At 35.5% G+C, this 14,369-nt stretch overlaps 1 protein-coding gene across 2 annotated transcripts in view; it reads right to left on the reverse strand.

Moving 5' to 3' along the window:
- Positions 1-14,369, reverse strand: part of ERGIC2 (ERGIC and golgi 2) — a 43,539-nt gene that overhangs the window by 2,070 nt on the left and 27,100 nt on the right. For both annotated transcript variants that reach the window (XM_030322083.2, XM_030322082.2), the window contains 5 exons: positions 9,761-9,816; positions 8,784-8,882; positions 4,642-4,739; positions 1,309-1,471; positions 142-224 (listed from right to left, as the gene is read on the reverse strand). In XM_030322083.2, coding sequence (XP_030177943.1) covers positions 142-224; positions 1,309-1,471; positions 4,642-4,739; positions 8,784-8,882; positions 9,761-9,816 — 499 coding nt within the window. The remainder of the gene's footprint in view (positions 1-141; positions 225-1,308; positions 1,472-4,641; positions 4,740-8,783; positions 8,883-9,760; positions 9,817-14,369) is intronic.

Genomic DNA, 14,369 nt, shown 5'->3' on the forward strand with positions numbered 1-14,369 from the left:
TAGTTTTATTCCTTACACTATTCCCTCTAATCACAATGCTTTATTTTGGGCAATCTCTTTCGGAGCATCAAAAACTATTGTTCAGATTTAACAGTGATGCTGTGACTTAGAGGTCAGCGCCATTTCTATTGTAGCACTTACAGAACTGACAGGTTTGTAGGATCCAAGTCGGAAACGACAGTAAATTATTTCAACTATAAATTTCCCAATTCCATGTAACATGCCTGTAATAAAAAATAAGTTTATGTTTTCAATTAAATGATGCTTTAATGAAATTATTTCCTAATCATCTCCTAAATTATTACATAAGAATAAAAAACTCAATTATAATGGCATAGATTAGTAAGGAAACAAAGCAGTTTGCTTTATTCGTTTCCATGGTTAAAAATAACAAGGCGGTTGAATTTTTAAAACAAATGGATTTCCTTTCAAAATCACAAGGCCACATGATTCATGACCTTCACCATGCAGTCTTTTCAAGGGCGCTTTATACAACTCACACTCATACCATTTTGAAAAATAATACCAGGCAGCACCACAAATTTAAACAAATTCAAATGAAGTAGTGACAAAGTCTTTCATAAGAAAACCTATTCATTCATTTCAAAAACATAGTTCAAAAAAAATAATTTAAAGTATATAAACTACATAGCTCCCCGTAAAACTGAATGGGGGTTTGGGGGATAAAGAAGGAATAGTTTCCTTTCTTGATCTATTGTGCTTAACTCTCAGATTTTAATGATTATGATTCTAAAAGTTATCTTTGAGAACATCTCATAATCTCAGGGCAAAAAAGCCCCAAATCAGGAAAACAATTTGAAAATTTTTGTTGCACATATTACACGGTTCAAAGTACCATAAGATGTGATTTTACATATTGTACAGTTAAAAATGCCTTACGTGAAAAAAAATTTACATTCAAGTGTCTACTATTTCTAGGCATTTTATCATCTAATCCTACAACACACTTGTAAGTATACATTATTATTCCCATTTTTATAGAGGAGAAATTTTAGAAAAGGTAAGTGACCTATACACAAGCCTATCCCCACGTGATAGCAGATGGCAGAACCTGGATTCAATTCTAGGATCCTTCTAGCTCACTAAGTAATCTCCCTTGAATCACTGAATGCAGTGAACTTTGTAATGCTTAACCAATTCAGAGATCTGGAATTCAATCTTAAAGAAAAAATTCTTAAAATATCAAAACATGGGAATGTATATATATTTCTTGCTCCTGCTAAGTAACAGCATCTTAATTTCAGTGTAACACTCAAGAAATTAAACAAAAAAGGAATGAATCTTAACCTGTTGTTGAAAAGATTCCTCCAACAATACCACAGAGTCTTACAAAAAACTGCCAGAAAGGCATATGCTCCTCAGTGACGGTTACCATAAGAGAACTGAGATCATATTTCATAAATATCCCAGAGACTCCATGGCTGCCTGCAGCATGGTTAATGACACGTTCCTAAAAGGAAGGGGAGAGATAGGAGAAGGAGAAAAATGGGATTCACATCATCTGGTTACTTGCACAGGCAATATGAAGCCCTACAGTCCAACTATACAAGGATATCCAAATCTCTTTATGAATTGTCCTACTAGACTGAGCTCTTCAGAGACAATTGAATTATCCTATGTTCTTTGTGTCATTGGCTTCTGAAAGAATCAAAAGAGCACAGTCATTCTTTTCTATTTTCTCAAAAAGTCACTTTACATATAAGGATTCTACTGAGCTCAAGAGCTTACAACTATATGGCATCTTCTTCATTGATCAAATCCATAAAAACTAAGTTCATATTTTGACATACTTTTTGTAAGACTTCTTTGCTAAGAATTTACAAAATAATTATATTTATTTCCTATCATTTAAATGATCAGATTTAAAAACAAGTAATTTCACTTTCTGTTGTTTATTTAAACTGTAGGAGATATAATACAAGAAGAAAAAAGCATGCACTAATTTGAAACATATCAATATTTGAGTTACTGGTTCAGTTTCTAAAGATAGTTTTATTCTTGAAAGGAATGGGACTAAAATCATAAACCTCCCATAGTGTGTACACTGTCCAAGAAAATACTGTATTTCATTCCATCTTGTTTACACTTCAAAAATCAAGTTTGCAAACTGTCTAATAAATTTCTGTTATAGCTTGAAACAATTATGCTACCACGGTGCTTTGTTGACTTTTGTCATAACAGTCCCTATTTTAATTAAGCTATAACTAAACTGCAAGCTTTAGGAATACAAGTAACAAGGGAAATTAAAACAATTTCGTGTGAGGCATTACAAAACCCCTTCCCCTATTAGAACAGAGCCTTATAAGCCACTGATCGACTTTCCAATAAAGTGACTTCATCTTAAATTTCTGGTATGTTCAATATCATACCATAATTATATTGTCATCACCTGTATGGGCAGAAGCTGTTTGAAGGACCGGGGGGGTTCATGTAACAAAACACTAATAATGATTCACTTTGGGTTTCAGGACTAATGAAGCTCGGCCCTCTTCCTCTCTGTCCCCCTCATCCCCCATTTAACTAACTCTAGTTACTCCACACTTATTTTTTAAGTGAAACACAACTATTTTAGTCACCGTATCAGCACAAACACACTACAAAGAGGTCAAATGCTCTGAGATTATATATATTTTTTTATTTAATTTGGCTGTTTAAAATTTATCCTGGAGGGGCACCTGGGTGGCTTAGTCAGTTGGGCACCTGACTTTGGCTCAGGTCATGATATCACGGTTTGTGAGTTCGAGCCCCGCGCTGGGCTCTGTGCTAACAGCTCAGAGCCTGGAGCCTGCTTCAGATCCTGTGTCTCCTTCTCTCTCTGCCCCTCCCCTGCTCACACTCTGTCTCTCTCTGTCTGTCAATAATAAAGAAATGTTAAAAAAAAAATTTTTTTTAATTTATCCTGGAGTTAATTTCGTATCAATATATGGTTATCTTTTTCTCTGTTTTTTTTTGAAGTTCCATGTTTCTCCATTGTGAGGATGTACCATGTGAGTTGTTTATAATCTTCTACTATTACAAATAACAATACAATGAATAGCCTCATACACATCATTTTTGTATTTTTTTCACTATAACCTTGGATTCAATTTCTAGAAGTGAAATTGCTGGATCAAAAGATAAATGGACATATCATTTTGCAGATATTGCCAAACTCTCTTCCATAGAGACTATGGTGTTTTGCATTCCCATAGCAATGTATATATGCCTCTTTTCCCCAAAGCCTTGACACTATCCAGACCTCCTAATGTTCAGGTGTTGCCAATTTTAGTGAAAAATGTTATCATTCAACCCCTAAAATTGCTGATGGGGTGCCTGGTGGCTCAGTCAGTTAAGCGTCCAACTCTTGGTTTCGGCTCAGGTCATGACCTCACAGTTCGTGGGACTGAGTCCGTGTCGGCTGTCAGCGCAGAGCCAGCTCTGGACTCTCTCTCCCTCTTTCTCAGCTCCTCCCTCACTAGCATGTGTGTATTCGCACATGTGCACACTCTCTCAAAATAAATAAAACTTAAAAAAAAATGCTAAAAAGCACAATATATTTTTTACCTACTTTCTCTCTCTCCGTGTACACACACGCACACACACACTTAAGTTTTTCACCCTGAACCCTTTGAAAGTCAAACATGACAACTTCACCCCTGAAAACTTCAGTATTTAATCTCCTAAGGGAAACTCTATAATTACTGAGGACATAGTCATCATAAGCTAGAAAACTATCAAAAGGAAACTCCACACGGAAGAAAGTAAATTTTTAAAAGCACTTATACTTTGCCTTGGAATTCTGGATAATATTTCAATGTTCAGCATTTTTTAAAAAAAGGTTTTCTTAAGTTTATTTATTTTGTGAGAAAGAGAGAGAACACAAGGGTGGGAGGAACAGAGAGGGAGAAAGAGAGAATCCCAAGCAGGCTCCATACTGTCAGTACAGAGCTCCATGCAGTCAACCCCCTGAACCCTGAGATTACGACCTGAGCCAAAATCAAGAGTCAGAGGCTTAACTGACTGAGCCACCCAGGCACCCTGAATATTCACCATTCTTAAACACAATTAGAAAACATGACCCCAGAATACATGTGAAGTCTGTTAAACTGTCCAATTCCAAAACTATATTCCTCATAATACATTTTTATAAGGCTACTCTTCCTGAGATTGCAGAATGTTCGTCCTTTTAATTAGATGAATAAAAAGCACTAACTTAGGAAGGCAAACCCTCTTAGTCTACTATCTGAGCCAGAAGAACCATGCATGCTCCAGGGTAAGTACATTAATTAAAAAATTAATAACACAAAACCAGAGAATCTGCTGGCAGGTAAGAACTAATTATACCAATACAAGAGAAAACATTACAAAATTAAGATATTAAGAATAAAATCATTAATACCATCATAGTTTAATATTTTGTTTTAATAGAAGAGAAGACATTCCAGATTTTTAAAATCTACTTCTTTTCTTGCTCTACAGCATACTAATAATATCCAGTTATTAGCTTAAAATAAAATATTAATGCATTTCAAAACTTCCACAAATTTTAAATGGGGGAGAGCACCAAGTTGTAACTTTTTTTTGTAGAGGACTATAAAATACTGAAAACAAAAATCATTTTATCAGTTAGATTCAACTTACCCTTTCTGTAACAGAAAACTGATGGGTGTCTGCTGAAATTTTATATGTATGTAGTTTTGTTGGCACAACTGTAATAAAATATTGGAACATCTGGTTGTCTAGAATAAAAACAAAATGTGTTTTTTTTCATCAATCCAATAACAACAATACTACTGCCAAATACACCCTCCTTCTATTATACACATTGACCTTGAAATTTAATGCTACTTATGATAGTGTTTAACAAAAAAAAATTTTTTAAAGAATCAACGAAAGCAATATACTCATACTTGGTAAACAAGTTCTCAATAAGCATAAAACAGTCATGTATACACATCTATTAGTTGTTAAAAAAAAAATGGGGCGCCTGGGTGGCTCAGTTAAGGGTCTGACTCTTACTAATTTTGGGCTCAGGTCATGATTTCAGAGTCTTGACATCAAGCCCCGAGTCAGGCTCTGCGCTGGGCATGAAGCCTACTTAAGATTCTCTCTCTCCCTCTACCTCTGCCCTTCCCACTCACACTCTGTCTCTCTTTCTTTGTCAAAAACAAAAATGTTAAAAAAATGAACTAGTCATTAGATATCCTTTATAACATTATCCTTTTATCAAATATGAAAAGTAAAAGTAGCATTTCTTTACAGTAAAGAAACTAGTGAGAATAAAGTTATAATAGTATAACCACCACAAGACATATTTTCAGTTTTTACTAATATCTTAAGATATATAAATAAACCAATTTAGCCAGCCTTTGGATATATACAAAGAATTGATACAGGAGGAAAATAACTAAAGAACCTACTCCATGGTGGTCTAAGGTTATTGCATAATCAAAAGGATCATATTTATATAGCCTTTAGGCATTTCTAAGTTTAATACAAATCATCAATACCAGATTATCAATTATTAATTAACCTTAAACAGGTAACAGTTCACAGAATACAAAACAGGTTAATTTTCTAGATCTTATAGAACATTTAGAATTAGAAGTATCTATCTAGAGTTTCAATTAGATAAGTAATAGGGCCTCATTACATCTGACATGAAAATAGATGTACTTCACATTACACAATAATAACTGTCTATAGAAACTGTACAGCAATAAAATACACCAATTTTAAATATATGGTCTGATAAATTTTGACAAATGTCTCTGCCCACCACAGTCAAAATAGAAAATATTTTTACCACCTCAAAAAGTTCCTCCATACCCCTTTGCAGTCAATACCCTGTACCTCTGACCCTAGGCCAACCACTAATCTACCTTCTGTCATCACAGATTAGTTTTGCCTATTCTAGAATTTCATATAAATGCGAGTACACAATATGCACGTCTGTGTGTCTATCTTCTTTTGCTCAACATTAATGAATTTTTATTTCCATCAATCCAATTTCTCTGTCTCTTATCTCAGTGTAATTCAGAATAGGGGAGGGAAGGGTAAACTGTAGATAGGAGAGAGAGGTTAAGAGTAAGAGTGTCTTCAAACACGAATATTAAACAAGTTTCTGACAAAATAAAATAAAACCTGTTTCAACTTCACTTACTTACCTACCACCTGTATGACTATAACTCTCAAAAACATGAACAGTGTTAGACTAGTTCCTCTATTATTAACCCCAACACAATAGACTTTAGTCTATTATCACAGATAAGATTAGGGAAGAAGAGTGTCAACTCTGTCCACCACCAATACATGGCTTATTAATTGTGGGTGGTCTTCAGTTTTGTCCTTTGATGTAAGATGAATTGCTTCACCTGTACTTAGTTTTGAGGTTTTTACAAATAAACTCTATTGTGCTGTAAACAGAGGTAGTGAGCTCAAAGTGCTAAGAGAAAAAGGTATTTAAGTACTACATATTAATGAAAAAAAGGTGAAATTGAGAGCAGTGAAGCAATAACCTATAGGTGCTACACACGCAGGTAGGATAATTACTTTGGGAAAAAAAATGGAGGACAAAGGGAACTGTATCACCTGTGAGGAGTGAAGCACAATGAATAATAACCAAAAGGGTCAAAGAAATATGACAGGAAAAAATAGAAAGCATTGAAGCTGTGGCCAGAGAACTACTGAAGATGTAGTTGCCACTGTTAATTCAAGAAAAGGCTATAAATTGGTTAGATAATTTAATGGCTAGGTTTGGGGGTGAGGGTGGGGTGGAGAGGCAGATACTGTCGAATGACATTTGGTTGCAGGTCACAAATTGTTCCAAAGGTTATGGGTCTGTCCAAATTGGTACAGCATTCAAGATGTAAGTACTAAGTGATCCCCTCACAACTTCTGGGAAACATCCAGGGAATGGTTACCTGACACAACACATTTGTAATGCTAATTTTCTTTTTTCTTTTTGGGAAACAAAGCCCAATAGAACACATATTAATAAGGAGAAGTGCACACCTGCTTTAAAGCTTTGAGTAACCTACTGACACTCATCTGGTGGCATTTTAAAACATAATTCTAAAAGTCTCTTCGTCTTTGTGAATTTAGGAATAAACTCAAAAACAGCCTTTGAAAATTAATCTGTTTAGAACTGATTCTGTACAAAAATTCAAATTCATTTTAGCATCCTGAAACCAACTATTAACCAACATGTTTTCAAATGATCATCTCATAAGTAACATATAGTGTATTTCTGTATACAATGAACATACACATAAAGATGAGATTATATATTGAATAAAGCTTTTAATTCTCAGAATGTTTCTACTCACACATTTCCAAATTTAGTACACTCAAGTTTCCTTAAGTGAAGCATTTCCATACAAACATAAAATACTCAGGAATGTAAGCCAGGATTCTAAGTAAACCATCTTTGATGCATCTGATTACAACACTATGCTACAAGAGTAAAATACTGAAAATGATATTAATAAATCTATTTGAATTAATAAAAAATGAAATCCTTAATTAGAGTTTTGCAAAGGCTAGAATTCCTAGTAGCACAAGAAGCTTTACATGTCCTTAAAAGGTCCTATAGGTGGGGCATGTCATATGGTAGGACTATTTCAGTAGAGGAAAGGCAACCAAAAACCTTCAAGAAACACAAGATTGATTACTTGTTATAAAATTAAGAAAATAGGGGCGCCTGGGTGGCACAGTCAGTTAAGCGTCCGACTTCAGCCAGGTCATGATCTCGCGGTCCGGGAGTTCAAGCCCCGCGTCAGGCTCTGGGCTGATGGCTCAGAGCCTGGAGCCTGTTTCCGATTCTGTGTCTCCCTCTCTCTCTGCCCCTCCCCCGTTCATGCTCTGTCTCTCTCTGTCCCAAAAATAAATAAACGTTGAAAAAAAAAATTTTTTTTTAATTAAGAAAATAATCCATCCAAAAAAAAGAAAAAAAATAATCCATCCATATTTGGATAAAATGAAATTTTAAGTGGAACAGAAGGTTAAAACAGTAATAAAAGGGATCTATGCTATAATGTACTACTTCTGACTGTGTTAATAACCAAACTATTCTAGAATAACTCTACGTTTCTGATGTTTGTAAAATTCCCCAAGGAGGTTTCTATAATGGTAAATATGCATTTTAGAACTCTGAACCTATACTAAGAAAACATTTCTTATAATGTTGAAACTTTCATTGGTTCTTATTCTTTCTTTAGTGCCCTATTAGGAGTTATGCCCTATTAGCACATTAACCTTCCATATATTCACAGAGCTTTTATTTTTTTATTTATTTATTTTTTTTTTAATTTTTTTTTTTCCAACGTTTATTTATTTTTGGGACAGAGAGAGACAGAGCATGAGCGGGGGAGGGGCAGAGACAGAGGGAGACACAGAATCGGAAGCAGGCTCCAGGCTCTGAGCCATCAGCCCAGAGCCTGACGCGGGGCTCGAACTCCCGGACCGCGAGATCATGACCTGGCTGAAGTCGGACGCTTAACCGACTGCGCCACCCAGGCGCCCCTCACAGAGCTTTTAAATCCAACTCTTTTTCCTACTTACTTGTTACTCTAATTTCTTATTTTGTTCTTATGGTTCATTTTTTAACGGACAAATTCTCTCTTACACACCTTACCACAGAAAATTATCAATCACTTAATCCACTTAAAGATTTATCTGTTTATTACAAAGGGGTTAAAGAGAATTATTAAAAATGGGTTAATATTAAAGTTATAAAAACAATTCCTACATGCAAACTCCAATAGTAATTATTAAATACTTACGGTCTACAGCAATTTTTTCAGTTCCATCCAAAGGATTAATAATTCCTGGAACAAGCTCTCCAAAAGACAAATGATCTATTCTGTGAGAAAAGTTGTAAGCTAAGAGGAATAAAACAAAATTAAGTACAGAAATTAAATTATTCAAAACCACATATTACAGATTGGTTCACATTCCTATCCAACCTCAAATAAAATTATCTCAATCTGCAGGTATAATAATATAGTATTTAAAATCACATTATTTTGAGAGAATACAAATAAATATGTGGAATTAAATGTATAATGGTAAGTACATTCTGATAAAATGCTGTATCTTAAATTTCATAATTACATCTATGAAATATTACATCTAATCTTCATAACCAAAGATAATAATAATGAGTCTTTCCTGGTCCAAATCTTTGTATAGTGATAGGACTGTATTGTTAGAACAAATGGAATGATGTCCATGTAGCCACATACTGAAACCAATCAGATATATTTTTAATGCACACCATTGCTAAATGTGACAAACTGACTTTTTATGGAATTTATTACTTGGTTTTGTTCTCTAAAACAGACTTTAAAAACTAAGTTTTATGACAATTATTACACAAAACTTGAATACTTTATATGTATACACGTGTCCAGATGTACGTTTATATATTGAAATAAACTTCAAACACATTCCCTTCATTAACCCTAAAAATTAGCAGAAATGTGTACCAAGTGATAGAACGCGCACTAAGGCTCTACTCCCTAATCCCAGCAACTTCTGAGCTATAAATAAGTAGAAACACAGGTAATTTAAAGACATGAGAAAATGAATTAGAGTCAATAAATTTATCATTTATTTTCTCCTTTGGACATCTGTTTCGACAAAAGCCCACTTTTAAAACACTCCTTGCATCTGCACTCAGAACAAAACACAAGAAAAAAACCCACACACAACACTTTTCAATGACATCTTCACGGAAAAAATTTAGGAAACTGCTCACAGTCATGGTTGACAAGTGCTGCCAAGTGTGCATGACCTCGGGGATGTGGAATTGCCCTGAAAGGAAGAAAAAAAGATTAAAGTCGTAATATTTAAATATACAACTAATTAAAATCAGAAAGGGGATCTTTCCTCAGTTATATAATTTTATTAATATATAAGGAAAACATGTTTGTCCTATGATTTAAATAGCTAAGTCTACTCATCTCAGCCATGCAAAAAACTGGGGGCTGGCACAGTTTCTGTGAAGTGCCAGACAGTAAGTATTTTAGGCTTTGTGGGCCAAGATGCAACACTGAAAATATATGTACTAGTTACACAAGAGGAAAGAAAATTTTTTGCGACCTTTTCTTAATGATTTGTTTTTGAGAGAGAATAAGCGAGGGTGTGTGAATGGGGAGGGATGGGGGAGAGGGATGGAGGAGAGGGATGGGGGAGAGGGATGGGGGAGAGGGATGGGGGAGAGGGATGGGGGAGAGGGATGGGGGAGAGGGAGGGGGAGAGGGAGGGGGAGAGAGAGGGGGAGAGAGAGAGAATCTAAGTAGACTCCACACCCTGCATGAAGCCGGACATACCACTTGATCCCACAACCCTGGGATCATGACCTGAGCCGAAATCAAGAATTGGACGCTTACCTGACTGAGCCACCCAGGTACCCTGACATTTAAAATGTAATAGTAATAACTGAGTACTTTTTTTTGTAGTTCAGGTATTTTTGCTGGGAGATAACTTTTCCTTAACTAGGGTTGAGAGTTAGGGTTCCCTATTTTCAAAATTGATCACAAAAATTTATGTTATGATGATCTATAATGAAATGTTATATGTTTTATCTTTGAAAATATTAATCTATGAGCATATCTTTTAATTGAGTATATTCATTGCTTGGATAGAACTCTCTTACATTCTTCTCTCGGTATTTCCTTCCGGCATGTCATTGCATAACACAGATTGATCACTTGCATTTTAAGATGGAATTTCCTTAAGTACACAGTTAAATGGATTTTGAAACATGTAAATTTCCTTTGCACCTGCATCAAGGTCTGAAACACTTCAGGAACTATAGTTTGAGGTTGCAAAATATATACAAGTATAAGAATGGAGATCTCGTTTCTTGTTTTAACTTTTGACAGTGCAGGCTGTCAAAGCACAGGAAGCAAGGAAAACCACTTAAAATCATTTGACGTTACTTATCGCTGAAATAACTTTACCACAATATGAGTTTCATATATAAACACTGCTTTTGCTTAAAATTTTAGGCTAACCTCATTGAGAAACATTATCCAGTCTGCACAAAACTTAACTTCCAAAGCTATTCAGTGCTCAATAATAATGGGTGGCAAGTGTCCTTATTCAGAAAAATTTCAATCTTGGCCCTGAGCTCCAAAATCATACACACACAAAATCTTTACCACTAAGCTGTCAAGCTGTTATGTAGCAGGGCAAGTTGTACCATTTAGCTTTTCCTTCTGACAAGTTCATGAAAATGACGATATTTAAGTCCATGAGAGCAAATGAAGTTCACCATCAACACTATCACTTCAATTAATACATGCTCAATTCAAATATTTTCTGTGAAGTACTGCTGCTGATACAGTAGATAGAACCACAGGCTTTAAACACCTTACATTTTCACAGGCTTTGAAAATTTATATACGTAAGCCTTTTTCTGCTTCATACATATTTACTACCAGCAACACACTGATGTTCTCTCAATTTCTTTAAAAATCTTTTTATCTATAGTTGTTCCATGCAGGCTATTCACAGACAAGTAATACTTCAATCGTTTCAAACTCACATCGACTCCTCAAAAAAAAATCAACAAACAGTATTAGTAACTCCTGTTCACTCAAGAGCCAAGGAAACCCACTCAGTATCACCTGCCTTGCTTTTTAACTGACTATTGGCTACTGCTCTCAAGGTCCTCAGTTGCTTAAGCACTTTTCCCACCAAAAGGCTAACCATCCAAAGTCAGTCTATTTTCCCCAGATGCCTTTCTTTGATTGGTGCACACACACACAATTCCATCAGCCTGCCAGTAAGTGGCTTTCCTTCCTTAGCATTAGCTAACCAATTAGTCACGTTTAAACTTAATGTGGTGGCAGTCCTCAGTTTCATTTTCTATTCTTACGAAGAAATTCTACTTGTGTTTAGATATTCCCTTTTAAATTTTTATTTTTCCCAAGAGTTAGTGATGTTGTTATGCGTGCTTAGTCTGCTATTATTGAAGTGTCCTGTATCCTCATAGCACAGCTATAGTGTCATTGCATAATAAACATCCTATTCTGAGGTCAAATTTGATAAAATAATCCACACTCCACTGTGCCTTAAAAGTATATCTGAAACCCGTATTTGTTTTTCTTTTCTGACAGAGTAACACAATAAATAAATAAAATGCTGGAGGACAGCAATACACAGGGCATCTATAATGCTGTCAAGCTATAAGTGTCATAACTTGTTATAATTTGTAGTGCACACCAAGTAGCAGCACAAAGTGATGAGTCATGTACAGCCCTTGCCACAATTACTCAGTCCTCGTAGTGTGAAAGTAGCCATATGTAAACAGGGAAGCATGACTGTGTTCTAGTAAAACTTTGTTTTTGGACAGTCAAATCTGAATTTCATATATTTTTCATGTGTTACAATATATTGTTCCATGTGATTTTCAGTGAAGGAAAGATTGTTTTGAAAACTGGAAGGCTGGGAGGAGGCATTTTTGGCTGCCACAGTTGTCAGGGAGGAGTCACGACTGGCATTTATTGGACAGCAGCTAGGGAAGCAAGGCATCCTGCAATGCAGGGACAGTGTCACACAGAAAAATACTGTCCCACATCTTGCATGACTTCCAAACACTCTAAGCAGCATTCATAAAGGTGAAAAACCTATGAATAATGATCTGAGTCTAGAACTTAAATCCATTTAGCTACACAAAGTACTTTGTTGTAGTTTCAATACATACTAAATTTCCTAGGAAATGGAGAAAATATTTTACTTTGTTTTATTTGCAGTATTACAGAGTTGTTCCCTATTTCAGAATCAACAGAAATAGCATTCGTGAGGGGCGCCTGGGTGGCGCAGTCGGTTAAGCGTCCGACTTCAGCCCGGTCACGATCTCACGGTCCGTGAGTTCGAGCCCCGCGTCAGGCTCTGGGCTGATGGCTCGGAGCCTGGAGCCTGTTTCCGATTCTGTGTCTCCCTCTCTCTCTGCCCCACCCCCGTTCATGCTCTGTCTCTCTCTGTCCCAAAAATAAATAAAAACGTTGAAAAAAAAAATTAAAAAAAAAAAGAAATAGCATTCGTGATATTTGAACAGCCAATACATGTTTCATTCTGCATACGCAACTGATATATACCTGATGATTCTACATGTAAGTGGTAAGCCTCTGCCTACTCCATTACCTTATCTATAATGTATTCAGGCTCAAACATTTGCATATCGAAATACATATTATCGTGTTACAAATCATGTTCTTTTTATTTCTCCTTTATATTACAGTTGAGAATGATGATATTCTATCTGAGAAGATAAAATGAGATCTTCAAAAAGATCAATATTGAACTTGGTAAACCTAATACCAAATATTAGGAGTGGATTTCATAAGATATCCCGGAGATAAGGGTAAGATACAAACCAAATACTTTCCCATCTGGCCTCCCTTATTCATGGCATGAATTATCACATGGAGAGAGAAGTGAAATTTGGAAACAAGGCCATGATATAGAGGCTCATAAAATATTAGTCAAAGTTACCCTCTTTCTCTTTCAGTTAGTTTGGGAGTAGGATATTGTTTGTATCCATGTGAGCAATAAAACCTCAATTTCTTTGAGCCAGCTATTATCTATTGTCTGCACTATACTAAGAAATTCTAAGGTTCCCAGCTACAGAATCAATCCTGGCAACAGTAAGAAAACAACAAAACATAAATGTCAAGAAGAATGGGACAAGAAAGACAAATGTCTGATCTCATCATTGTAAACACTGAAATAATACTGCATAAAAGACTTATTCTATTTTTCTCTACATATAACAAAAAAAATCTCTAGCAACGTTTTATCCTGCTTTATGGCCTTTCCCTCAGTCTGGATGCCCTTTCTCCTTTATATATAAAATTCCTAATCATTCACTAGTGTTCAAAGGTTTTCCTCAATAAAGCCTCTGCTGATGTGCAGGGTAAGTCAAGTACCCTGTTATGTATAGTTTCTTATCGGCCATACTTCTACAGCTTCAATACAACTATAATTAAGTATTTATTAGTGTAATTCACTGTTCAAAGTTTGGATTCTCTCACAGAATGTCAGCACCATAAAGGCAAAAACACTTTCTCTCTTTCTTTTTTATGGTTTTTATCCTTAGTACCTAGCATGGTACTATGCACACAGCAAGTACTCAAAAAATGTCTTTTATAATGAAGAACTGTTCAGCTCTACAACTCTAGATGGAAGGAAGGAGAATGAGAGGGAGGGAGGGAGGGAGGCAGGGAGAGAGCCAGAGAATCTATTTATTCAGAACTTTACCAAGTGTTTATATCATATGAGAGTATCTATACTGGTGCTGTTCATGAAGACAGGTGGTCTGATATTTTCCTTAACTTCTACATACTTTATCTTAGGCA

The sequence above is a fragment of the Lynx canadensis genome, chromosome B4, assembly GCF_007474595.2.
Source record: "Lynx canadensis isolate LIC74 chromosome B4, mLynCan4.pri.v2, whole genome shotgun sequence".
In the NCBI taxonomy this organism is placed as follows: Eukaryota; Metazoa; Chordata; class Mammalia; order Carnivora; family Felidae; genus Lynx; species Lynx canadensis.